Source organism: Muntiacus reevesi, chromosome 4 (assembly GCF_963930625.1).
Source record: "Muntiacus reevesi chromosome 4, mMunRee1.1, whole genome shotgun sequence".
Taxonomy (NCBI): domain Eukaryota; kingdom Metazoa; phylum Chordata; class Mammalia; order Artiodactyla; family Cervidae; genus Muntiacus; species Muntiacus reevesi.
Genome location: NC_089252.1, coordinates 42,218,966 through 42,246,634, shown reverse-complemented (window position 1 = coordinate 42,246,634; position 27,669 = coordinate 42,218,966). Strand labels below are relative to the sequence as shown.

Below are 27,669 nucleotides of genomic sequence, written 5' to 3'. Positions count from 1 at the left end.
GGTCTGCAAAAGTAAAACAAACAACAACAACAACAAAGCACATGATGACTAACACTCATTTTCCCAGCCTCCGAGTTTGGAGGATAAATCTTTCAAAACAAAATGAGATAAAACCAAATCCCTATAATCCTAAAACTCCCTGCCCTTCCCCTGAGTCAAGGGTCAACAAGTGTTTTTGGTAAGAACCAGACAGCAGATAGTTTAAGCTCTGAGGGCCATACACTCTCTGTCACAACTACTCAACTCCGCTGTCGAAGTGCAAAAGTAGCCGTAGCCAAAATATAAATAAATAGATGTGGCTCCATTCCAATGAAACTGCATTTAAGGACATTGAAATTTGAATTTCATATAATTTTCCCATGTTACAAAATATTATTCTCTTTTTTATTTTTTTTTCCAACCATTCTTTGCTTGCAAGCTGTACAAAAATAGGCAGGGGTCTGAATTTTGCCCACAGACTAGTTTGCCAACCCTGCTCTAAGTCAGCATATATGATCAGATGACACCCAAGGAGGCACCTCCACTCAATCAAGGACCAGCTCAATAGAGCTGTTTTCTAAGTGCTTAGCAAAAGACCTGACTCCCAGGGATCACTCCATGTACACTTCTTCAATGAGCAACTTGCCTCACAATAAAAGATCCAGAAGACTCAATTTTAGAGTAAGACACTGACCTAATGCTTACAAAATGCCATCCTCATCCTTTTCCCTGTCCCAAAGTAATGATCATGTAGTTCCCATTCATACAAATAAATTCTGCAAACTCATTCCACTGAACTTTTCGGTACAAATGGTAGGCAAGGTTTCCGCCTCTCTACCTTAGCTCCAGCTTTTACTTACTCCTTACTGAGGAAACAACAAGAACTAAAAGAGTAATAAACTTATCATACTAATCCAATATAGATCAGAGAACTTCCTATCATCTATCAAATGATTAAGACCCAGTACTGATAACTTTATTGATTCATCTCTGGAAAGTATCAGCTCTAGACATAATGTAAAAAGGATAAAGAAATAAAATACGAAGCAATTTTCATAGATAGTCCCACTTCAGAGCCAGCATAACACAGCATTATGCATTTAATTTCAGCCCTCCCCCTTTTTCTCTCCACCTCCAATTGCTCAGGCTTAGAAATGCATACTTAGTAGGTCACATATTCAAAGAAGCAATTTCATCTCTCTTTCCAATAAAGTACACAAAGGGCATCCAACTTTTTGGGTGAGAATCACCAACCTGAGAATTTCAGATATAAGAGTGGAGGTCCACTGCACATTTCAGCTTTGAAATCATCCCTGAGTCACAAATTCCAGAGTTTTATTCTGGGGCATTCCAATAGGCAGATGCCTATATTTGGGAACAGTCTTACAGTCTTAAGGAAGTAGTACTGATCAGGACAACTTACTCTTTCTAGGATTGTGAATTTTGGTTTGCACACCCTAAACTGTGGGCTGCTGCTCAAATTCTGGCGGTGATGGTGATGAAGGGAAAACAGTTCCCACAGTTTTCAAGACTGCTCTCCCCCACAAAAATCCAACAATACTCTTTGTGCTATCTCAGTGACCAAAGACAAAGATATTCATTTTCAAAGCTGAAAAGACTTCAACTCCAAAGCAAAATTTAACTTTATAAGTGGAGCCTGCTTGGATTTCTTAGCATTTGCTTGCAAAAATCTCAAAAATTTCCACGTACATACAGATAATCTTTGATTTTATATCAGAGAACCCAGAAAGCATTGCAAAGTTGTAAATGGGGACAGGAGAAGTGAAAGCACTTATCTCTATGCTATGTAAAAACACACCAATTTTTAAAGATTTTTTTGTGTTCCAAATGTTAAAGAAGATGTCAACTGCCCTGGCTTGCCCAGGATTGAAGGGGGTCCTGGATACAGGAACTTCTGTTTGAAAACCAGGTTAGTCTGAGCAAACTAAAAGTGTCGGCCACCCAGAAAAGTCTTTTCTAGTCCAATTTTTTTTTAACTGCAACAAATCAGCCGAAACACCTAGCATGAGGAAACGCACAGCCCAACACTAAAGAAACAACATGATTCTTGGCAGTTTATTGAAAATGACTACACCACAGCTCAAAAACCACTGGCAACCGAAAAACTAGATTATTTCTGGGCTATAACGGAGAAAGGTTCATTCATATGGGCCATTTTATCTTCCATCATGCCCAGAGTTCAAATAGTAATAAATAAGATGTGAGAGAATTACAAAGACTCTGGTTAACATCTACAACCTAAAACTCCAGAACTCTTGTCAACAAGAGGACTCCTTTCAGAGCTGTTCATAAGACCCAGAGATTCTTGGAAAAAAGACGTTCTAGACTAGGGCAGTCCTCTGCTATCACAGCTGAGTGCCACACCCCTCCCAAGAAAGGAGGTCTCTGTAACCCTCTGCAACATAAAACAAATACAATGAAACCTTAGATCCATACATTCACCAAACTATAGCATTAATCACCTAGAGATCTGCTTTCCACACCCACATTGACCTTTATGAGGAAAATGACAATACACTGAGTTCATCCAACACTTCACCTGAGAAGTCTACAATGTGTCAGACAAAGCCTCAATAGTCCCCTGTCTCTTCCATTTCTCCAGCGCCAGCTTGAAAGCTCACCACTGGCTCCTGGGAGGATGATCTTTCAGCCGAGAAGAGCCTCTATTTACTATAAAGACCGGGCTTCCTCACTCAAGTAAGCAACTTATCTATTTTAGAAAGATGTACAGAAATGACTAAAACCAAAAGGGTGTTTGACTGTTCTGAATGACCAAAATTTTCAACTTCCTACTCTTCACTATGAGAACAGATGCAAATATTAAACCAAAAAAAAAGAAGAAGCACCCTCAAAATTCTCTCACAGCTTAGCCAGATCAGACCCAGCCAATTGGCTGCTATGCAATAAATAGGAACTTCCAGGAATATAATTGTAGTTTTTTTCATTTTGTTTTCAGTCGGTAGAAGCCATAATATTAAACTGGATGCTATACCAAGACATAGGAGACATTTTCTGTAGGCCACAAGTGTTCCATCAAAGAAATGAGTAATTTATAAATAAGCAAGTAACCCCTCAACAGTTGAGGATAAAACAGCAAAAACAAACCAAAAAACCTAGTCAACAGGGATCCCTACCTTCTTTTTGGAGTGGCTTCTTTCCTCCTCCTTTGTGGCTTTGCTATTTTTCCCAGCACGGGACACCTTCTGGTCCGACTGCTTGATGGTGATCTTGATCTCAGGGGGGCATATATAGTTCTCCAGATTCTTTGGGGGTTTCTTAGCCCGTTTTGTGGTCTGAATCTTCAGCTTCAGACTCCCCTCTGTGAAATTGGCCTCCTTGATAGAAAACTCCTGTTCTTCCAGGCCATCTCCTGCCACCCATTTCTCACTGTCTGCGTTGGAGTTGGAATCCACATCCCGCCCTGAGCCCAGTTCATCCTCCTCCTCTGGCTCCATGCGTTCTCCACCTGCTGGGATTCCCTTCCCAGTCTCCGGAGCAGACAGCAAAGGTTCTCCTGCACAGCTAGGAGTAGTCGAGGGCTTGGCTGAGGAGACTGGCAGGAATTCCGACTCACTCCCCCTCTGCCGGGAGCCACTTAAGACTTCCCTGGACTCCATGACAATCCTCCAGTTGCCAAGAGTTCTCAGGAGAGAGACAGGGAAAAGGGAAAGGTGAGAAGAGACGGCACCCAAAATTCCAAGGAGAAAGTGGTCCGGCTGCTGGGCTCAGAGCCCCAGGGAAGGAGACACCGTGAGGTTGTTCAGAAGAGATCAGATCTGCAACTGAGAAGCAGAGAGATAATTAGCCATGGCAGGCAGGAAAAAATGGCCTCAAAGGTAACTCAAACTAAGTTCCAGAAGTCCCATCCTACTTATCTATGGCATTAGAAAAAAAAATTTTTTAATGATTTGAAAGAAGTCAAACCAGAAAGTGCACATCCCCAAACTGTATTACATGGGAACAGAGGGGGAGACACACGCACAGACAGTCTTTCATTGAATTGTTACTAATTTTTATGGTTGTGGGTCCAAGAATGAAGAGAGATGAGTCCTCCAGTCCAGTAACAAGCTAGATGCTTCTTATACCAAAGCCACAGCTGGCTGAGTAACCATCAAAGCCAACCAAGACAAAAGGAAGTCTAAGCGCTGATACTCAGGTCTGTGGAAACTGCATCTGGCTGGCTTCTTGCACAACTTCCCTCTCACATGTGAAGAACAGTCTGCAAAACTGAACACAGTACTGGGCTGCCTGGGCCAAGCTCTCCATCCCCTCAGAAGAAGAGCTTCTGGACTGTTCTTTCTTTATCATCTTTCATTGTGAATTATTTTAATCATGCACATGTCTTGCCTTTATTTCTTAAAACAAATGCAAAGCTGAGGTGAAGGTTTGTAAAAGGAAAACAAAGAGTTCAGTAAGAAATTACTTCTAATGCTGTGATTAATGCAAAACAAATGCTAAATGTGTTTCTGACACAAAAGTTATTTAATTGCTATCTATCTTTTAGATAAAAATAACCACCCGAGACAGTTTTAATTCCCTTCCCAGCCCTTAAATAAAGTGGCATTATGTCTACATGACAACAAAAAAGAGAGGGGGAGAGAGGGAGCGTTTCACAGGTCTTTGGAAGTGTCAGGAATCCATGCAGGATTTTTTTATTTTCCCTTTCTCCTCACCAAGCTATCCTTCACCCTTATTCACTCCATGTCCCATTATTCCCAACTTTATACTCATCATTTTAAAGCTCAAAAGAAAGCCCAAATGCTCATTTTCAAGAGAAAACTTCAAGCCCTGGGGCTGTCCTGAACTTCAAGACATCATCTCCTTCTACCCCAGCTGTAGATAAGGTTACAACCAAGCCTTTACAAATGGCCACTCAGCAGAAGACACTGAAGCATATCCTAGACTGTCATCTTTGAGCGTGTCATTTAAGGACTTGACCAGCAAATGTGCCCACCAGAAATTTCCAGAAATGCCCACAAAGACACATTTAGAACAGCCAAGAACTGGAAATCGAGCAGGTACTTCCACCCTCAGGGATCAGTAGATTTTCAGCTGACGCCCCGTGAGGAAGCCAGCCAGCAAGGCAGCAGGGCTTCAACATAGACCCTGCTCCCCAGAGAAGCCCAGGAACATAATCAGCTCCTGGAAACTACTCAGCCCCGCAGGAAGACATGTTTACAATTGCTTCCACTTGGGGGAAAACCCAATGAATGCAGCACCTCTGCAAAGAAGCTGCTGTTTGGTGAGAGCATCCTCCCCAAAGCTGTCAACATTGAGCAGCAACCTGTGCCCCATGCTACAAAAGGGCCAAAGTTCCCACTGAGGAGCAGAGGAGGGCAGCTAGACCAGTTGACACTTCATGTTTTCTTTACTAGAGAGGTTCCTGTCTCGTCTAGACTGATCTGCTTACTTGCCCAAAACCTTAGATAATTTTTAAAAAGTCATATTCATTGAAGCCTCTCTTATTGGTGTCAGATAACACACTGTTGTTGGAGGCATCAAGATGCCTGAGAACTTGTCCCTGCTGACCGCTACTGAGCAAAAGCCCAGTAGGTCTGTCTCATTTTGTGCATTAGGTTCATACAAATTGGCAGCCATGTTTCTTATGGCAGCAGTGTTCAGTGGTTTACTCCCTCTGACAGGGATCTCCAGTGTAGCATTTTAATATCCTGGTACCTACCTACAAAGCATATTTTGGTCAGAGCAAAAGCTGAGGCATATTCTCCATAAAAAGTTCCCAAACTAAATCTATTTGGACCTTTGAACCAGAGTAGGTCAACAGCTATTGCCAGTGCTGTGATGAGAGAAAAGAAGGTAAAATCTAAACTTTAGAGGAATAGATAGGAGTATGAGGTAGATGTATTATCAGTATTGAGAAAGCATCTTCCATTTAAACAATGATTCACTTCAGAGTTTCTTATATTTAGTAGTATAAATCAGTAGCTAATGAATATAGGACACAAAGTTCCAAAACTGAAAACTCAAATAGTAAGAGATCCACAAAAACTGAAAATTCAACATTTTTTTTTTCAGTTCCAGTCAAGGTCCTAAGAAATGACTAATATACAAGTTTTTTCATCAAGGAGGTTATACTCTTGAAGAGAGAGTTGAAAAACAAAGCAGAGAAGATTTTTACCTCCTATAATAAAGGGTAGAAACAAAGGGAAGAGAAAGGGTTTTCCACTTGGGCAAGGTGTAGACAGAGAGAAAACTACATAGGAAGGCCTCAAGAGAGCATCTGACCTTGAGGGGCCTCAATAAGTAAAGTGGGAAGAGGCAAGACATGGAAGAGAGAAGGAACAGCATGAGGCAAGACCTGGGCAGGGGTGCACAGAGTTACGTTTAGGAAAAAGAAAGCTGAGGTTTGACTAGGAAGTGTGGTACAATTGGGAACTGGTGAGAGAAAAAAGGTGACAGCAAGATCACGGACATCCTTGACATCTCTGGACGGCACGCCGCTAATGAGCTGGATTTTATCTTACAGACAATGGGAAGCCATTTAAGTAGGGGATGCCAGTAGGGAAGAGGTATTAGTAAAGCTATGCTTTAGAAAGATAAATTAAGGGAACCCGATATTAGAGACAGGGGGACCATAAAGAGGCGTGGCTGAAATTCGATTCTTGTTGCACAAGGACCAAACCAAGGCAGCATATTACCTGATGAACACTAGAGATGAAACCATAATGCAGTTTCAAATAATCCCATCCAGGAACACATCAATTCCAAACTTTCCATATTTGTCTACCCTAAGAATTCAGTCCTAGAGCTCATTAGCCATCAAGCTGCATTCCCTATTCAAGTCAAACCAGTCAAACCACAGTGGCATTACACACTCAGAGTTCTTTCCACCTTGATATTTTTATAGAATCTCTTTTTATATCCTCTCTCAACCATCCAGGCAATGCCTGGCATACAACTGGTGTTTTCCAAATGTTTGTTGTATGAAGGAATGAATGGACAAAGAAACAAGCAGATCCCAAGCCTTCCCACATTTCAAGGTCATGCCCAAGTCTTCACTTCTCCATGACAACATATTGCAAACTCTGAACCACAGCACTCACTCCCTAGCCTGACTGAACACGGCTTGCAGCTGTAGAGCTTGCCACTAAATACTAGTCATACATGGTCTCCTCATTGTTTCCAGGATACAAATCTTATTTTCCTTTCTTGATTGCAGTTCAGGCTCAGGCTGAGGTCGATGATGGCTATACAACACTTACATTCGCTTCAGCACCCAGTGCAGGATGGGGCACGGGGAGGACTTCCTGAAGTTCTTTCTGAATGAAAATGAGTTAGCCCCTGACTGCTCATCAAAGTCCTGTGGTTCAAACGACTCCAACTGCAGATCCACCCAGGCAGGCGGCCCCTGCGCAGTTCACTGTCTATGCCCCTCAGGGCCACATGCAAGAGAGACACTTTCAAAAGTAAAGAGCAAAGAAACATAAACCTTCTGTTTACTGCACCAGCACACAAAGCTGCCGTTATCCTTTGCCTCCTCCCAGCACCGAGCTGCCACCCCAGATTCGCAGGGTCAGTTTTTTCGTGCATCTGGGAGAACACTGGGAGTCCTCCTGTGGCATCACCAGCCAACCTACCCCATGAGCACACGCACACACTCACGCACACACTCAGACGAAAGTGAAAACAAAAGCAAGGTGAAAACCGTTCGCCTTATCACATTCCAGCAGCCAGGGGCTCCTCCAGAGTGGGCAGCGCACAGAGGACACGTGCTGGCTCAGGCCTCCAGGCAAACAACAGTTAACTCATCCGTGGCTGACTGTAGGACCGGAGGTGAGAGAAGCCCTACAGATGCAATAACACACGCTTAGGAAATGACCTCTTAGCAGGTCCCAGGGGAATAGAAGGGCGAGGGGAGGGATGTGATGGGAAAAAAACACTGAGAAAGCAATCCAGAGACTGGGCCTGCCTTTCCCCAACAGTGAGGTGCTAGACAAGTCAATCTGAGTCCCTTACTCAGTAGTTATCTCAGCACTGAATGCAACAAGACCAAGGTCTCTTCCATATTCTAGACTGTGTAATTACACCCAGCACAGTTATAGACCTATGAGACCCTCCAAAGTGGGTACTGTGAGCCTACAGGATTATTCATCTGAGGGCCAAGGGGAATCTTGCTTGGCTCTATGTGCTTCACGACCCAGATGAGTCCCAGAGAGGAAGTTCATCCTCTCTTCTCCATGATCTGTAAAATGGAAGAATTTTTCCTAGTCTAGAACACATTCTTGACCTGCAGCCTTGAGGGAACTCTTAGTAATCCTGGAACTTCGTGGAAATGCCAGTTCTCAAGCCCCACCTATGGCTGCAGGGATAGGCCCAGCACTCTGGCTGGTACCAAGCCCTCTAGGAAGTTCTAATGGGCTTAGGCGTTGCCTGGTCTATGTGCTTACCCCTACCAACTGACTTTACCAAAGAACACTACTACTCTATATTTAAAGGGAATTCTCCCTTACTATTCATCAGTGGCATTTTACTCATCTATGCAATCCCAACACCTAGAACAGTGTTCAATGAATAATGGGCACTTGAGAAATGTTGGTTGACTGAATTAATAAATTAACAAATCTCCTCATGCTGGGCTTCCCAGGATTATCTACCTCTCCCATCTGCTTTGCTTCCAGGGCATATTCAGACCATCATCACCCTAACCAGTGCTTTCCAGAGCGTCAGTCTGGTAGAACTGATACAGCCCTTCGCTTATATAACAGGAGTCAAAAGATGTGGACTCTGGACCTGGTTCTGACACCTAGGAGCTCTCATAAGACTCTTTCAGCCTCACTGTCTCATCAATAAAACGGGGGAAAAGATGACTTTCTGATCTTCCTCATTACAGTTTTTTCTTTTTTTCTAATGGAACTACATGCTTCTTATAAGTTTTTTAGATAACACATACAACTCATAAGGTTTTAGAGGCAAACAATGACAAATATCTGAAGGGTGTGCTGCCTCATTCCTGACCTTTCTCAAACTGCCCCAGAACTCCTCATCCTCACCCCTACCTCAGCTCCTTATTCTGCAAATTCCATAAAGTTGGACACGTCTTTGATCTTTACATTGCCCATATAATCCTCAGGTCAGAACTTTTTCCCCTCAAAACTCTGTAGAATGTCTGTCTTCTAGAGCTTGAAGTAAAAGAAGAGAAAATGGAAGCCAGTCTGGTTTTGTTTCCTTTGTAGACAATGTGTTTTATGCTTTTCTAACTGGAATTTTTTTTTATTATAATACAATTTTATGAATGACAAAATGAGGAATGTGGATCTTACTTATTTTTCCTGGAACAGAGTGAGACTTTTCGATCTGAAGTGCAGGTTGTTTCTAATTCAGAATCATTCCCTTCAATTTATTCCTTTAGCTATTTCTTCGATTCAGTGGTTTTGTCTTTCTTTTTCTTTTACCTCAGTTTAGAACTCTAATCTCTGTTCTCCATTTCTCTGATTTTCTCTCTCACTGTTTTTATTTCTTTATTTTGCATCATGCAAGAGCCTTCCCTAATCTAAGGTCCATAACACAAATTTAATTTTGTCTCTCATCCCCCCTTTGCCTTTATTGACCTCACTGTGGATGTTTAATTTTGCAATTGCACATATTGCATCCCTGCAATCTTTCTTACTTTATTCATCCTTCTTTCTGCTAATTCTGATGCTTTTTCATCTCATAACACTCTCTCTTTGTTATTTTATGCTCCTTTTCCACCTGGGGTGGAGGGGGGGCGATGGTCATGATTCTTCCTGTTGCAGATGGTCTGGTAGCAATCTAAAATTCTTATTTAACTACTGTTGTAAATAATGTCATAATACCATTCCTTCTTCCTTGTTCTGAGTGCTAGTGCCAGTGCTCAGGCACTCAATCATATCCAACTCTCTGACCACATGGACCGTGGCCCTGCAGGCACCTCTGTCAGTGGAATTTTCCAGACAAGAATACCGCAGTGGGTTGCCATTTCCTCCTTCAGGGGATCTTCCCAAGCCAGGAATCGAACCTGCATCTCCTTCACTGACAGGCGGATTCTTTACCACTGACCTACCTGGGAAGCCCTTGTTCTGAGTGTTTCACCCCTAAGGTCTTGTGTTTTATTCTTTCTCTTTACTCACGCTCTAATGAGGAAAAAGCCATGCAAGGCAGCCTTGGCCTACAAAGAAAGTACTAGACAGCTTTTGACTCCACCTTCTATTCAGCTTGAAGTCAATCAAGTCCTCCTCTCAGAGCTATGGCTGTTATCAGTGATCTGGTCACCTCAGTTCCTCGAAAACACTAACAGCAGTGTGCTGGGGCTCATTAGAGCCCATCCATGTGAGTTCTTCCCAACTCCACTTTCAATAGTGTCAAGTTGATAGCTTGAAAATCAGCTGAGGTGGGAGTATTTCCACCACAAGAACAGCGAAGTTAACAAATCAGGGCTTAAAAAAAACAAACTGGAGAACGAAGTGTTAAGAATTTATACCACTGATAGCAAACATCTCCATACTACTGTTTTGCAGATTCTTCTGTCAGTTTCTTTACAACTCCGAATAGCCAAAATGCACATTGTGCACTGTCGCAGACTCTTTATGTCTTCCTCAGAACTTTCCCTGAGGAAATGTGTCTGCCCAGAAGTCAAAACCTCCTCCCAAACCTCTCTCCTCCAGTCTTGCCTATGTTCTCTGAAAGCTGTAGACTTTGAGAAAATGTATAATGATGTTAGGGAAGAGACAGTCTTTGGTCGTTTTATTAAAGTTGTCCATGCAGAAGATCTGATGATGGCCTAGTTTTCTTGTTGACAGAAATTGTAAGTTTCTGATCGCACAGGGACAAACCATGTAAAAGGCTGGAGTGCGAGCCTCTGTGGCCTCAGATAGGGAAGCAACAGTATTTTCAACTGAGGCTCATCAGCTATATATAAGAATCCCACCTCAAATTTCAGCAAGAGATGGATCATCTGTCTGACTTCTGCATGGGAGTTGCTGAGCGTTCATCTTTCTATGTGTCTTCCAAGGTATTTAGGTGGAGAGTCAGAAGTGGCCTTTTCCTCTTGAGGGCCTTTACATGTGCCTGGGATCCACTTTTGCCCCCCTTGAGTTAATGCCTATCATTATTCAGGCCCTGGTCTGAAAGTCTACCTGCTACAGAGGCACACAGAGTAAAAGCTCCATAAACACCGATAAAGTGATCAAGCAATCCAACCCATGTCGTTGTTGTTTAGTCACCAAGTCATGTCTGACTCTTCTCTGACTCCATGGACTACAGTCCACCAGGCTCCTCTGCCCATGGGATTTCCCAGGCAAAAATACTGGAGTCGGCTGCCATATTCTTCTCCAGGGGACCTTCCCAACTCAGGGATCGAACCGACGCCTCCTGCCTTGGCCTTCCCTGAGCCACTAGGGAACAATCCAACCTTTGCCAGCTCTCAATCACTGAGGGCAAAGGCAGCTCTGCAGACAGCTCTCTGACCCTGCAAACATAGCAGTGGTCTCCAGCAGAGAATGAAGATCAGACTCAGTGACTTTATTCTGTTACATGGACTTCCCTGGTGGCTCAGTGGTCAAGAATCTGCCTGCAATACAGGAGCCAGAAGAGACACAGATTCGATCCCTGGATCAGGAAGATCCCCTGGAGGGAAGCATGGCAACCTACTCCAGTATTCTTGCGTGAAGAATCCCACAGACAGAGAAGCCTGGTGTGCTACAGTCCATAGGGTCACAAAGAGTTGGACACGACTGAAGCGACTTAGCATGGATGCACACACACCGATATGGTACATTCCTGATCACAGATCACCTCCTCCAAGCAGCACTGTCTGAGTGCTCCATCCACCACACTGCAGAGCAGCATGCCCCAGGTGTAGCTTCCTCCAAATCCCATTGATTTGCATAACTTCATGTAATTCCCTAATTCTTCTGGCTGGCCTGTCCTTTCTTCTTTCACCACCTGGTTATCTCTAAGCCATTCTTCAGTAATTGGGTCAAGTGTCACCTCCTTCATAAAGACTACTTGGGCCTTCCTTTTCTCCTACTTTTCTCTGTGTGTACACATGTACCCACATATATACACAGTCACACTCACAGATGGTCTTACTCTCACTTTCCTGGGCATTCTGCTATCAAAGAATTTGGTAAACTGTATTGCAATGTTCCTTTATTTATCTCTCCCACCAGATCAAGGACTCCATAAGGAAGGGGCTGAGCTTTAAGTGGGTCTCTACCATACACCAGAGAATAGTGAACACTCACAGTAAGTGTCCCACATCAAGTGTCCAAATGATGTCTCCTCTTGAAAAGAGGAATGGAAGTAGCACTGATTTGAGGTCATGGGTTTAGATTACTTAACCTCTCTTTCCCAGTGAGTAATTGTGTTCTCAGGAATTATACTTAAACTGTTCGTTTCATATGGAAACTTGGTAATAATCCTACCTCAAGGGTTGTTTGAAGAAATAATTGAAGATCAAAATAAGATATTTATGGAGATCACGTTGGGATCACCTTAGTGGGTATTCAAAACTTTAAGTAAATTTTATTTACTCCCACAGTCTGTGTCACCCACACTGGCATTAGGCCAAATGTTGCCTTCTCCTCCCTGATTCCAAGTAGAGCCTGAGATTTGGGAGTTGGAGACCAACCTCCCCTGCCTTCCATTACAATGGGAAGCACATACAAGTAGTTTAATTTGTATCCACTAACTTGAGTGTTTTGAAGTTGTTTGACTATTGCTTTCTTCTTGAACCTAGTTTGTCCTGTGGAGGAAATAAGACTTAATTCAACCACTAATTCCAGATTCAACTCCCCACTCTGCCATTTGGAGCTAGGTAGACTTAGGTAAGTTCTTTTTTCTCCCAGGGTCTCCTCATCCACATCTGTAGAATGGGGAGGTGATGAGGTGAACTCTGTTGGCCCTTCACCTCTAACCTTCTTAGGTGCTGAGGCTTCTCTCCTCAACTTGATAACCAAAAGCCTTTCAAAGACAGAGCTGGTACCCCACACCTCTTCATAGGCTTTACTGGCTCTGCAGCTCTGCTTGGTTGTTCAGTTCAGTTCAGTCGCTCAGTCGTGTCTGACTCTTTGCGACCCCATGGACTGCAGCATGCCAGGCCTCCCTGTCCATCACCAACTCCCAGAGTTTACCCAAACTCATGTCCATTGAGTCAGTGATGCCATCCAACCATCTCATCCTCTGTCATCCCCTTCTCCTCCTGCCTTCAATCTTTCCCAGCATCAGGGTCTTCTCCAATGAGTCAGCTCTTCGCATCAGGTGGCCAAAGTATTGGAGTTTCAGCATCAGCATCAGTCCTTCCAATGAACACTCAGGACTGATCTCCTTTAGGATGGACTGGTTTGTCCTCCTTGCCGTCCAAAGGACTCTCAAGAGTCTTCTCCAACACCACAGTTCAAAAGCATCAATTCTTCGTGCTCAGCTTTCTTTATAGTCCAACTCTCACATCCATACATGACCACTGGAAAAAGCATAGCCTTGACTAGACGGACCTTTGTTGGTTGAGTCTAACACAAAACTGAGAATTGGTCTCTGCTCAGGGATCCCCATGACAGGGAGATTCAGAATCAAACTTCCGAGGCCTGAGGGCAAATGCATACTGTTAATCAACAGCTCCAGCTCCAACTGCAAAAACAGTGCCTCCTCTGGGAACCAATAACACGACACAATGGTAGAAGCCTTGGGTGTTGGACCCCAGGGGGAGGTCTCAACAGCATTGCCTGGGCCAATCCTCCAGTTTAGAGGTGGAGCTCTGGTTTAGGTGAACTACCTGTTCTCTGCATTTCTCCATGCAGTCAAGAAAAGCACACACTTGTAGTGAGAGAAGGGGTTGAGCATAATAAATGGTCTCTACAGGCATTATCTATTTAATCTAGACAGCAGTCCCGTGATGCAAAAGACACACCCTCATACTAAAGATGCGGAAATGTAAATACAAATGTCCAGAGAGGCAAATAATTTGCTCTGCACACACTACCTGTGCCAGATCCACAATCAAATTCAGGCTTATATGATTCCAAAGTCTGTGCTTTTACTTTTAGATCATGATGTCTCTAAGACAAAGTGATGCCAGCTTTTGGCCAAACGCTCTTAGCTACTTTTATACATGAGTGAAAGTTGCCCAGTCGTGTCCGACTCTTTGCCATCCCATGGACCATACAGTCCATGGAATTCTCCAGGCCAGAATACTGCAGTGGGTAGCCTCTCCCTTCTCCAGGGGATCTTCCCAACTCACGGATCGAACCCGGGTCTCCCACACTGCAGGCAGATTCTTTACCAGCTGAGCCACAAGGTAAGCCCACTTTTACACATATGAGCTCTAAAACCAATCTGCCATCTGACTTGCCACATCACTTAAATTCTCTGGGCATCAGTTTTCTCATCGGCCTCCTAATCTCTTAACCAACTTCTACAAGGAAAAGAAAAGAATAACATAACAGAATAGCACTGAAATAGGTTAAATATGTAGGGTTCACCTGTAAGAACTAACTGTGATCATAATATCTTTTGTTTACGTGTATGTATTAAACAAGACACCCACATAGTAAAGAAAATGATCCTAACTTTGAACAAGGAAATAGTATATAATAAGTTAAGTTTATTCTTTGACTTAAACCTGAGATTTACCCATTTTACAGATAAGAAAATGGAAGTAGAGATATTTGTTGAAATCACATAGGTAGTTCTGTCTGACCCCAACTGTCATTTGCTTTCCATTGAACCATAATACCCCCAAGTCTCTAAATATCCAGTGTTAGCAGTCACTTAAACTCTGATCCTCCACCATACCACATATAAACTGGAGATGAAAATGGTAGAGTTACCTGGGGGCAACGCAGCTAAACTGAATAATTGAACAGATAATAACTTGCCTAGTCTTTCTTTCAAGGCACCGTAATTTTGACCACACTACCTATTCAGTCTTAATTCAAATTCCTTGACTTCTAAACCATCTGATTCGCAACTGCTTTGTTCATTGTCATTTGAATGTAAAGTGTAATCTGACCCTTAGACGGTTTGCACTTCTGCCACAAAGGAGATGCTAGGCATACCAGAGAGTAAACAAATACTGGCTCCCTTTCCTGTCCATTTTGATATTTCTCCTTCAGCTATCCTGAACTGACAGTTAAATATTGCATTGTTACTGAAATTTGAACGTGTCTATCTCCAATTACGTTTTAAACTCCTGGAAATGAGTACCCATGTCACAGAGCTTTTTTGTTGCTCCAGGTGGCTGATTCCATTCTGAACGTTTATACATAGTTTTGTTTTGTTTTGTTTTTTGTCCTAAAGATGCCTCTTTTGAACTCCACACTGAAGAGTTGGTGGCTAACAGGACTAGTAGTGGGCAGGACAGTCAGATGTCAGGATCTTCTCGTGTGTGGCATGTGTGGAATTCCTCCAACTGGCACATACCTCTGCTCCTCACACCTACACGCCTCACATTCTGAAAACTCCAGTCATGGCTCCCATCTCAGCATGGGAGACACAGCCTTGACCCGTTCCCCACAGGACCCCATCCCATCTGTTCAGGTGACCGACACTCCACAGAACCCTAGAGGACCATCTCCTGCTTCTACTCCTCCACTGGTTTTTATGACTTCTTATGGAGTCTTCCATCAGACTGAGAACAGAGACAACTTCCTCTCCATCTCCTGGGGTCCCCACAGCACCCATCAGAGTCTATGATACTCCTGTTTAAATGCAAATGAGGCCCAGTTTAGTGGGCCCTGGGTATCGTTCTTCCCGCTGCTGTCAGGAGACTTCAGACCAGCAAGATGCCTGCTCTCGTGACCTGTGGCTCAATATCAGCCGGCTGGACCTTCAGCATCAGGGCCTCCTTGTTCCCGTCAGATGCTTCCTGGTGGCAATTTCAAATTCACATTCAAACTCTGTCCATCTCTGCTCTTGTTCCAAAGCTAACTGGGACATCAAGAATGTCCCCTGGATCCAGTTCTACCATCAAACCTAAAACCACAACCTTCTTGAAGCCTTCTCCGACTGTACTTTATCCCTGATCACCCAAATAGCTAATCCCACTTAGATCATGCTCCCACTTTGGCTGCAGACTGATGCTTTCCATTTGAGCTAAGCCTGTCTCTTGAGATATACTGTCCATTCGTCAAGGGCAAAAGCCCCATCTCATACCAGACCTTTCTCACCCAACATTGCCAAGAACAATGGCACAAACTACAATGCTGAGACCTTAACAAACATTTGTGGATCCAAAAACCAACTGTAATTGAGCTCCAGAGTACAAAATAATGAGCAGAGAGAAGGCCCACAGGGCTTTCACATCAAATCATCCTTTTTAGTCACCATTATGAATCAATACTTTAAAAAAAAAAGTCAAAGCTCTCATTGCTCAAATAACAATAGGTCATAGACATACCACCCAACAACTGCAAGGGACTTGCCACCCAGAGTTTATTATTTTGCTACAAGCACAACTGTGCCCCAATTGCCTCTAATGGGAGTTCTCAGGCTACAACATTGGATTCATCAAATTTAGCATCTCCAGCATCTGTATCTTAACAGGTCCAAGCTGAAACCCCCAAGCCCAGTCTTTCCACTGACAGAACTCTCAATCTTTGACAAATAAAAGGAATAATGAAGACATTTCTTTTTACCTAATTAGACTAATCGAGTTGCTTGCCTTTTTTTTTTTTTTCATATCCCAAGTCCTAGAGTAAAAGTAACTGAAGCATCTCAGTAGCTTGTAGGGCCTTGCTTGTCCTAAATACTCAAACAGTGTGCTCCTAGGTGACTCAGAAAGACTGCTGAACTCAGGTCAAAACCCAACTTTCCTGTTTCCACCCCAACCCTAACCTCAGAGGCCTCTGGCTTTGGACAAACTGCAGGTCACTCCCTCTCATCTCAAAATGCATGCAAACCAATTCACTCATTGTTATTGAACACAGGCCATGAAAGGGCAGACTCTGATGTGAAGACTGAACAGACATCCCAGGAGCACAGGCAGAGCCCTAACATTTATCCCCAACAGAATCTACAACAGAAAACAATGCCTAGCCCCCTAGATCCGTGCGGTCCAAAAGCAATCACAGCAGAGATTCCAAATGACTACTGGGCACAGGAAGTAGTAAGCAAAGTCCAGAAAGGGAATATAGTACAGATTTTCCAGAAGCCGTCTTTGTCTGTTTTGTCTGAGACAAGCCATTTCCCTTGTCTCAGTTTGGTCACTTCATCAACAGGGGCCAGTTTTCAAAAGATGTACCAGATCAATCCTTTTCTTCCTTCCATATTATTCACTATCGTGTTTCTTTACATTTAACTAATCATCCCCTCCTCTTCTTTCCATGTCCCCAAGTCTGGCTCTTTGAGTTTCTTCCAGTCCCACGTCTCCTTCTGTAACTCTCACCCACAGCAAACACTTAGCAATGTTCATGAGTCCTTAGTGGGAGTAATGTGGAGAGTTTGTTGGGCGCCATTAAATGGGGTTGAGGAATTCTGAGCTTTAAGAAACCTTTAAAATTCCTGGGACACTTCTGCCTATAGAGTCACAGAACTTCAGAAGGGGCCCCTCCTCCACAGTAATCCAAACTCTTTCTCTTTACCGTGGCTCAAGCTAAGGAGCAAAAAGGATTGTCCTACACCACGTGCTAAATGGGGGCCAGTCTGGCCTGCCACCAGTCTTGCAGGAGCCCGTGCCCGGAACTTTCCCCTCTGAGTGCATTTCTCTGCTCAGCCTTCTTTTCCACTGCAGCCAGGCACCCTCAGTCACCAAGGGGTGAGAAGCACTTGGACTTAAGTAACAAAGAAGATTGCATGGTTAAGTGCCAAAATAGTGTGGTGGACAAAAAATGCAATTGGAATTTTCAGAGAAAGTCAAGAGCTATGTGTGCTAGAGTGGCAAGCAGGCTCTGGAAGGTACTTAATAAATATTTTGATGATTGGATGAATAAGTGAATCACTGACTGATAGGATGTACATGCAGTAAAGCATCATTAACTCTCAGGCTTTGAGGGAGAAACTGAGAGTGGGTGATTGCCCCTGAAAGATAGCCAAAAATATAAAAAGTCATTGACATAAGTGCTTATTATTCACTTTGTCTAAGAGATCCTCATTGTGTTGCTTCACTGTGCAGAGCTTTCATGTATCTTAAACAACATTCACTTTTAATATTCTATCGCTGCATAAATTCTGTGATTCATTCATTCTCAGAAATCATTCATAAGTAGGACTTTGTGGGGGCAACCTTGGCCTCATCCTTCAAGGACCCACAGCCTGGAGAGGTGAGTGACAACAATGAGCAAAGCAATATAAGCCAGATGCCCAGCAAGTGCTTTAGTCCTGAAATGCTCTGGAAAAGGCAGTGAAGAGCTGAGAGCTGGTCAGGTGTCGTAAGAGGTAGACACTCTGGCTAAAAGGGACCAATTGGGACACTTTCAGAGAGGAGGCGGTGGCACAGAAGGAGCAGAAGTGTGGAGGGGGACAAGTGTACAAGTGCTCAGGGCCAACAAGGAAGTCAGTCTAAAGGGAACAGAGGCCTATGTGTGCTGCATAAAACGGGGTTCACCGGTGAGTGCTGCAACATGCCTGGTACAGGCTGCTGGACAGGGCGAGCCAGGAATCATGGGAAAGAGAAAGATGAGCAATGCAGAAGATTCTATGAAGATCGTCCCTGATTCGAGAGAACTTTCTGGGTTTGCTGGGACAGATGCAATCTTGCTATCAGTTCTGTTCTTTAGAGAGGATACAAATTCTGTCTTGACTGTCATTTCTCAGCCACTGTGGCTCCCTGATGGAAACCCCCCACACACGCACTCACTTACCGCCCATTACCTGTCCTCTCTGTGGGTCTCCATGTCTTTTTTCTTTTTTCCTTCTCCTTCTTAACTTGAAGAGCATTTCCTGAGCACTAATACATCCTTGAGTCCAAATTCAATACCATCTGAGACTCTTGATCTCAGATATATATGCAAAGTAAGTATCCAAGAATTCAACCGATCTGAACTACATATACTATACACATTTTCTTTTTCCTTTGGTCAACTCAGGAGCACAAAACAACTATTCCCTGACAGTCTCAGAACACAAGGGGCCCCTACAGGCATTTCTAGGCATACCAAGAAGCTATTAATCTCCAAGCAATGGTGACAACAATCCCAGACACCAGTTTCCAGGAGGCAGCGTGGAAATCCTCTCAGAGTTCAATTATAGAAATTAGCTGGTATTATTTAATCCTCAGAACCCCTGTGAGGTAGGCAGGGTAAGCATCTTTTATCCTTATTTTACTGATTAGTTTACTGAGGCTCGAAGAGGTTAAATAACTTTCCAGGGACATTTAGCTGGGAAATAATAGGGACAAGATCCAAGGCAGATCTTGGCACTTCAGGTGTGATGCTCTTCTTCACACTTTATCAGAGCCATCTGGTCCCATGTGGGCCACCAACTTGTGTCATTCAGCAAGTCAGCACATCAATGGTCTCATCTTCTGCAAGGGGATAAAAGGCTTACCTAGCTTCCTGCCTTAGAAAATCAAGGGGGCAAATGTGATATAAAGATTTTTTTTAAAGAAAAGTGCCATGGATATAAAAAAGTTTGTTTTGATGGAAAAAGGTATATTGGGTCAGAGAAACATTTTTCCAAGGTGGCAAAGTTCTAAAACTCTTATCGGCTCACCATTCATAGCTTGTCGCTTCCCAGCACTTGGAAAGGTAGAAGCCTCTACCTGCCTGGGGGTCAGCTCAGCTGGCCTTGCCTATAATTTATTTCTCATGGATCTGCTGATGACAACCCATCATCAACTCCTGGGGAGGGGTATCTGCTTCCTCCTAAGAGATCCTGTGGACTTCAGGGCTGCTCACATTCTCCATCTGACCCTGGCATTATTTGCTCTGAACTGGACAGAAAGTCAACTGCAGGTTTCTACACCAAAGGCCATTAAAAAAAAATCTTTCCTCAATCTTAGAGGGTACCCGCTAAGGGGGTAAGGAAACCAACTCTGAAAGGGAATCTGCTCTGACCCGATTCTGAAAATTCCAGATGTGAAATGTAAGGGCCACTAAATTGGACTCAGCCATCTAAGATCACCAGTTTCCCCCAAAACTTGATATTGTCCCAACCTAGTGTGTCTAAGAGGGCATAAGAATCTAGTAGTAAGCTAAGTGAAAATGGACATAAATACTTAGAGCCAAATAAGAATGTAAGTTGGCATCTTTCCCCTGAATTCATGAAGTAGTACATTCTGTGGGCATCTTGGTGTTTACTTTTCTGCACTTATCAAGCATTTGGCTGCCCAAAAGTGTCTGCAGTTTCATGAAGAGTTTGTGAAACACCAGGGTTTCCTTTAGAAACAATTCTAAATGAAGTTCAAGCCTATGGCTAGATCTGATGGCTGTGCCCCTTATTTATGTACATGCACGCATGAGCAGTTGTGTCTGACTCTTTGCGACCCCATGGACTGCAGCCCACCAGGCTCCTCTGTCTATGGGATTTGCCAGGCAAGAATACTGGAGAGGGTTGCCATTTCCTCCTCCAGAGGATCCTCCTGACCCAGGGATCAAACCTACATCTCCTGTGTCTCCTGTGTACTTCAGGGAGATTCTTTACCTACTGATCCAGCTCCTTATTTAATCCTTACCCAAAACATTTTGGGAACCTCACCAGGTTTCATAGTATACCATAAGATCATAGGATAGCAATGGAACTGGACTGTTTTGTTCCCTTCTTCACAGAACCCAAGGACCAAGCACAGCAGTATGTGGCCAGGACTCTAGGAGCTTCCTTTTCTCAGGGCAGAGCTACCTCTTCAGGACAAGAGCAGCCTCCTGTCTCTGCTCCCCACTCCCCCATCCCGAAGAGACAGATCCCACACAGCGGGTCCCTGAGCAAACTCAGTAACATTATCTCTTTTTTTTTAAGGCACTGCAACTTCTGAGAATGTTAATGTGTTAATAATAATTTATCCCATTCTCCTGGCAGGAACAAAACTGAAGCAACTTGAAATGCCATCAGCAAAAATTATTTATTTTCCATTCCTGAGCAGTGAAGAAAACAAGATTTCATTGGCCAGGTCCACTCTCAATAGCTATCTGGTTTCAATTAAAACTTCAAGTCTCCAAGGGAAAAACTGGCATTCTGAGTAGCTGAGTTGCAGTGTTTCTACAAACTCCAGAAAGGATGTCCCATCCAAACAGCCAACCTCTCCTCTTCCTCCTTGTGCATATCATATAGACACTTCAGAGCAGAGACTAAAGTACAACTAAAAATAATGACCAGGTTAAAAGAACTCTACGCTCTTAGAGGTACATTTTTTGTGCCAGTGAAGTATTGATTCTGCTCCTAAGGGAACTGAAAGTCAAGATAACAGCAGAAATGGAATCAGGAATCCAGGGGAAAGTACCTACCTATTTATTTCTTCTTCAGCAAACTCCTGCCTCCCCCCACTGACCATTTTCAACTAAATTTGCTACAAAGATTCCAAGTACTGTTTTCTCTTTGCCCTCAGCTCTCATTTTTAGGTCAAGTGACTTACAAAGTAGCTTACCATGAATAATGCACACACAGGACCAGAAGTCCTTGTGGCACTAAAGGGGCTCCTTGGTTCACACCGGGATACCCCTAGGCTTCCCCTGTGTGAAGTGCAGAACAGGGTCTGCCAGCGATGCCTTCCTGTGGGATGTTCTGATGTTAACATACAAAAGGTCAGATTACACCCCTTCACTTGCTCAGCCCATTCGTGAACATATAAGGCAGTTGATACTATCCCCCAAGCTATAACTGGCCCCTTCCTAACCATATCACTGCCTCTCAGTCAATCATCCTTGTGTTCACTACAAGCCATTCCCCACTTCCAATTTGTTTATTTCAGTGACACATCTATTTTCCCTGCTAACAGAAACAAGTCTGCTTTCCTCCTCTGGCTTCCGATAGCATTCACTCACCACCTCCTCCCCTCTACCCGCGCTCAGATTACTATAGTGGCTAGCAGTTCTCAGAGACCAGCTCTAACACGGATTCAACTTCCTAAGACTAAGACTTTTATTTTCTTATTGGGGGAGGGGAGATGGTGTGCAAAGCGGCACTTTCTGCATACCTGGTCTCCTGTCTTCTCAGGCTACATTCCCTGAAGTTGGCAAATCTCTGTGTTTAGCCATACTCTTCTGATCTGCCCTAAAGCCCTTCTTTGGTAGCAGGCAAAGTAATTAAGTACAGAGGACAATAATGCATCTTCAGCTTCACTGGGACTTCCAAGTGAGAGCAAAAGAGACCATGTCTCCCTTCAGGAGTCTTGGAATGGCAGAAGTCACAAAAAGCAGGAGAAAGGGGAAGGAGTGACCAAGGACTGTAAACTGGCTACATTTTAAAGTGCTACAAACTTTCTCCTCCCTCACACGCCCCTGGACAATTGGCTCCACCTCCCCATCCTAGCCAGACAACATCCAACTGGGGTATGTGAGGGTAACTCTCTCCGGGCCTGCTGGTCTGGCCCCAGTGTTGCAGATGTGGCCGCACAGAACAACACCCTTCCTCTCCTCTCCTCTCTCCTTTCCACGTTCTTTCTGAGCCCACTCCTGCCCCTCCAAAACACATGAGCATGCACGTGCACACCTACACACATGTTTTGAGGATAAAGATGGGCTGGGAAGGGCAACCTGATCTACCTGTGTAAACTACAGGATAGTTAAGAGATGGGGCAAGACTGCCAGACAGTTTTGGCAATAACAACTTTATAAAGTTAGATTTTGCACAAAACTACAGGAAAGGAAAAACAGGATGAAGAGTAAAGGAATGCAAAGGAACAGAATTTTAAAAAATAATATAAGAGGAAAACAGTAGTATTAGTATTTCCATAAAGACCATAGACTCCAAATAACTTTTGAAAAAGGTGTGGATAGTGGTGGAGGGGATGGGGAGGCTTGAAAGAAAAAGCAGCTGTGGTAGAATTCCAAAATAAACTGCCCTTTCAGAGGAGAGCTTCTGCAGGGATAAAGAGACACACAAATTGGCCTTTTAGCATTAGATGTCAACCATGAGATTATCAGGACAGTTTATTTGAAGCGGAAATGAATCGGAAATCGTTCCCTCAACAGTCCTCTTAGACCAATATATACACCTTCAGAACCCACATAGGCACACATAAAGAAGAAATGCAGCATCAAGGGGCAATAAGAACCCCCTCCCCACACCAGCAATACCTCTAGCCTCATCTCATACTTCCAATTGCACAACTTTCCGATCTCCAAAGAAAATATTTCCAGTTGGATCCTCTTTCAGAATTGTAACTGGTGTGGGTTGTGGGAGGAGGGGTGTGTGCAGTCTGTCGGGGATGGGGACTGGAAGACAGCATCTCAGTAGTTACTTATTTTTGTAGAGCCAGCATGCTCTACCGATCAGAAATTGCTATTACCCAACAAAGCTTCTATCACAAACAGACACCAAAAACAGCATCAGCGTTATCACCATCTTGCTAAAGATCTGCCCGGTCCAGTTTACCTGACTTTGTCTCTGTGGAACTTCTTGGACAGTATTGTAGCCAAAGGGATAATGGTTTGAAAGACAAAAACAATAAATCGATACTGAAGGGCTCCCTTTCAGGAGTTATTTCCCACTGGAAACCACCGAACGGGAAAGCCTGTCGTTAATTCCCAAGCCCACGGCTCCTCTAGAAACACACACAATGCGTGCTTTCAAAAAGGGCATTCGTCTGCTTTTAAGGGAATTCCTGTCTTTTCAGAGTCCCAAAACCGGAGAGCACGAGAGAGACTCAGATCCATTGATTAAGATTTTAAGAAAAAGACTAACACAGAACCACGACACAAGCACACACCAACCTTCGCCGGCTGGACCACTTCTTCCCTGTTCTTCTTTCTATTAAGGACACGTTAGATTCTGATACATCCCCCCCTCCCCACCTACCCACCCACCCCCAAAATCCAACTAGATACAATGTAGCTCTCTAGCTCCACTTAACCTGCAAGTTACAAAGAGAGAGGGAAAAAAATATCCTGCCGCCTTCCCACTCCTTTCCCTACCCCCTCCCCCTCTTGAGTCCACTCCACCAACGCCAAACCCGCGAGCCCCAGCAGTCGGCGGCCGGACGGAGGGAGGGAGGAAGGGTGCAAAAGGCGGGGGGAGGGGGAAGGCCGGGGCGGAGTGGGGGGGGGGGGGATCAGATTAGGCCAAACTCAATAAGGTCCCAGACCTCCAGCCCGACGCTGCCACCCTCGCCGCCGCCACCGAGTCACTTCAAATGAGCCAGCATCTTTGCCCACGGCCGGCTGGCCGGAATCGCACCCATCCTCCGCAGCCTCGCCGGGACCGGCATCCCGCCCCTTCGGCCCGGTCTCCCAGTTCCCGCCGGTGCAAAGTCAAAGCCCCGGCGAGGCAGCGTTAACTTTTGCACGCAAAGAACACACACCGCCCCTGGCCCCGGGCGTGCGGGGGCCCGCGGCGCGGCGGGAGGCTGGGCGCCGAGCTCCCGGGCCAAGGTCGCTGCGCGTGCTCACCCACGGCTCCGGCTCCGCTGGCCCCGGCGCTCGCTCAGATCCCGGCTCCCGTCGCTCGCCCGAGCCCCCGAAGGTGCTGCTGCGGCAACTCCATGGCGATGAGCATCTGTCACACGGCGAGCCGCGGGCGGGCCGCCCTCGCTCGGGGGGCGCCGGGGCCCCCGAGCGCGCGGAGGCGGAGGCGAGCGGCGGGCGCCCCGGCCGGCCCCGCGCTTCCCGCCCGGCGCGGCCGCCTCCGCCGCGCCACCGATTTACAGAGAGAGATATCAAGGGGGAAAATGGCGTCTCCGGAGCCCGAGGAGTCCTGGAGTAATCACATTCACACACACACACACACACACACACACACACACACACACACACACACACACGCCCGCACGCACACACTCGCACACCGCGCGCCGCGGGCCCGGCTAATTTTAGCAGGAACCCCCCTCCCAAATTATATATATATCCCAGTCTATCCAATCAATGCTATTTTTTTTTTTTTTCCTTTTCTTCAAAGGATGGATTGGAGCCTTAAAAAAAAAATGTTGCCGGGTTCGGGCTCGCAGGAGGCGGCGCGCGAAGGGCGAGGGCGCTTTTGCTGAGCTGTGCAGTTCGGTCCGCGGCGCCGGGCGGCCCAGCCCGCCCGCTCGTCTGCCCGCGGTCGCTAGTGCTGCCGCCGCCGCCGCCGCCGCCGCTCCATGGCCGCGCCCGCCCCGCGCCCCCGCCGCGTCCCCTCGCCACCCGCCCGCGTCCCCGGCGAGCGCTGGAGTGGGGTCGGGCCCGAGTGGCTGCCTCCCGCGCCCTCTCTCGAGTCCCGGAGTCCTAGTGAAAGGAAGGGGGAGGGCGCGGGCGGGGGAGGGGGAGGATCGCCGCGGCCTCGCGGCAGAGCCCGGCGGGGACCGCCACCCCGCGATCTGCCTCGGCAGGGGTGCGGGCGCCCCACACCACCGCTCGCCCCGCCGACCGGGGGGCCGCTTCCCCGACTTGAGCCCGGGGGAGGCACAGCCAGGAACCTGCGAGCGACCTCCCTCCCTTCACCCTCCCTCAGTGAATTTCTGTGGATTTCGATCCATGGGAGGGAGTGGGGCTCGGGCCGGGGGTGACGGAAAACAGTTCGTGGAGGCGGATCGGAGACCCCTCGCCGCCGTCGCGCCCCTCCCGCTCCCCGGCGCCCTCGGGGCCCAGCGGCTCTGCGCGCCCGAGTCCGCGGCGGAGACTGGGCGGCCGCGGGGACAGCCGCGGGCTCGGCTCCGGGGCTCAACACTGCCACTGTCTGACACAACCGCAGCAGTGTCGGGGGAGCTGCGCGGCCGAGGCGCGAGATGTGATAGGCTCTGAAAACTGGGTGCGTTTTTTTTTTAACCTGGTAATTACATTTCAGGGGGTTATTATTATTTTTTTTGTCAAGCGACATGTATGCATTCAGATGCATATGTGCATTTTCTCGTATTCACAGACATTGGACCGCTGATGAGGGAAAGACAACCAGAGAGACGACGCTGGCGTGCGGTTCTCTATTCAGGGTGGTGAAAAGGAGGAGGAATGTCTTCAATTCACACAAAATGTGGTATTTTAATCTCCTTGACTGTTTGTATGCGGGGCTGCAAAAGTGGACCTATTCAGGCCACTCAGTGGCAACCCCGGGCAACTGAGGAATGTAACTCCCTCAGGGGCGTGTCTGCGTTATGGGACAATATAGAACAGATAGGGATTCAGACAGGTTTTGCCAGTGGTTTGAACTCGAAAGACGCGGGGTGGAGTTTACTCAAAGCTGGCATTCTGAGAGGACTCCTGCCTACCACGTTTTATATTGAGACTTTGGGGACTGTGGATTGAGGAATGATTTGGTAGTGGTTGGGAATGACCCCCCCGTGTGATGTCAATCACATGTCAATCACATGTCAATATGATGGGACCAATTACATCAGGCACTGCCGACCTGGGTCGGCTGCTGGTGTGAATTCTGTCACAGAGCCTCCTCACTCTCATCACTCTTTTTTTTTTTTTTTTTTTTCATCACTCTTTTTTATAGAAAGGATGCAGTGAAGTGCAGCAACGGAGACTATTCTGGGAGGACCCAGCAACTCCCGTCCTGGCCCATTTCCCTGGATCCGTTTCAGTTCGATCCTGAATAGATCACTGCCCTCTGACCCAAGTGCTCTGACCGACGTGCTTTTTTTCAGAGAAATGTTCTGACTGGCCAGAAACGTTTCCTCTGTTACTCATCACAGCAAAAACTCTGTTAGAGCAATGTTTCAGTAGGTCTTCTGTTACCCATATACCGGAGTATTGTTATTAGTGGGAAGGTAATGCTTAATTAGAAAAAAAAAAAAAAATCAGCAGGGCATATGAACTGATGATAGAAATAGATAAAGGCATAAAATATGTTGTCAAAACAATGATTCTGTGTGATCAGATGACTTTCGTCTCATTCCTTCTATACCTAGATTTCTGAAATCCTGTCCCAAAGGCCCTAGAGGACTAAGATAGCATGTGGGTTTTTTTCCCCTACACTTTCCAAATGTAAAAACTGAGCTCCAGAAATCAGAAGGGTTTGCCTATGAGCATATAGCTGGCTGGTGTCATCTGAGCCAGAACTAAAGTTTGTTGCCCAAGTCCTTCCCTTCTATAACCTTAGCATATTAACAGAGTCTCCCATCCTGTGTCGTTGTGTTTCTTTGAACAGCAGCTCAGAGAAGCACATTACATATTAAAAAATCCAGTATAATAGATGATAAATAAGTCTACAGAATTACAGTGCAATAAAAGTTTACCCAAGAGATCACCTATTCAAAACCCATCATCTTAACATTGAAGAAACAGAGATAGAGATGCAGTGGACTGCCCCCAGTCATTAAATTAAGACAGAGCCATAAATAGACTGTGTGTCCTTTGACTTTTTATTCAGTGTCCCTTCCTTAAATGTAGCCCATTTTTTGATCAAGGAGTGAGAAGTGAGAAGAGGAGAAAGAAAGGGGGGTCTTCTCACTCTTTATTTTATATAGCTATATATAAAGTGCACATACATATACACATATGTATCTACATACACTAATATACATTACATAAATATTTTTACATATTTGACATTTTTAGTGTATAATCATGTATATTAATAATATAACATATAACTTTGTATACAATAATAAGATATTCCTGGAAAAAAGTGAAGCCCCACCCCTGAACAATAATGCTCGTTGATGGAGTGGGAACTGTATTCAAATTCTAGCTA

The 27,669-nt window shown here is 45.3% G+C and overlaps 1 protein-coding gene across 1 annotated transcript in view; it reads right to left on the bottom strand.

Moving 5' to 3' along the window:
• SETBP1 (SET binding protein 1) overlaps positions 1-25,142 on the bottom strand; it is a 399,560-nt gene extending 374,418 nt beyond the window's left edge. The window contains exons 1-2 of the mRNA XM_065932634.1: positions 24,450-25,142; positions 3,135-3,782 (exon numbers count right to left, since the gene is read on the bottom strand). Coding sequence (XP_065788706.1) covers positions 3,135-3,617 — 483 coding nt within the window. The 5' untranslated portion in view covers positions 3,618-3,782; positions 24,450-25,142. The remainder of the gene's footprint in view (positions 1-3,134; positions 3,783-24,449) is intronic.
• Positions 25,143-27,669: the final 2,527 nt, after the last annotated feature.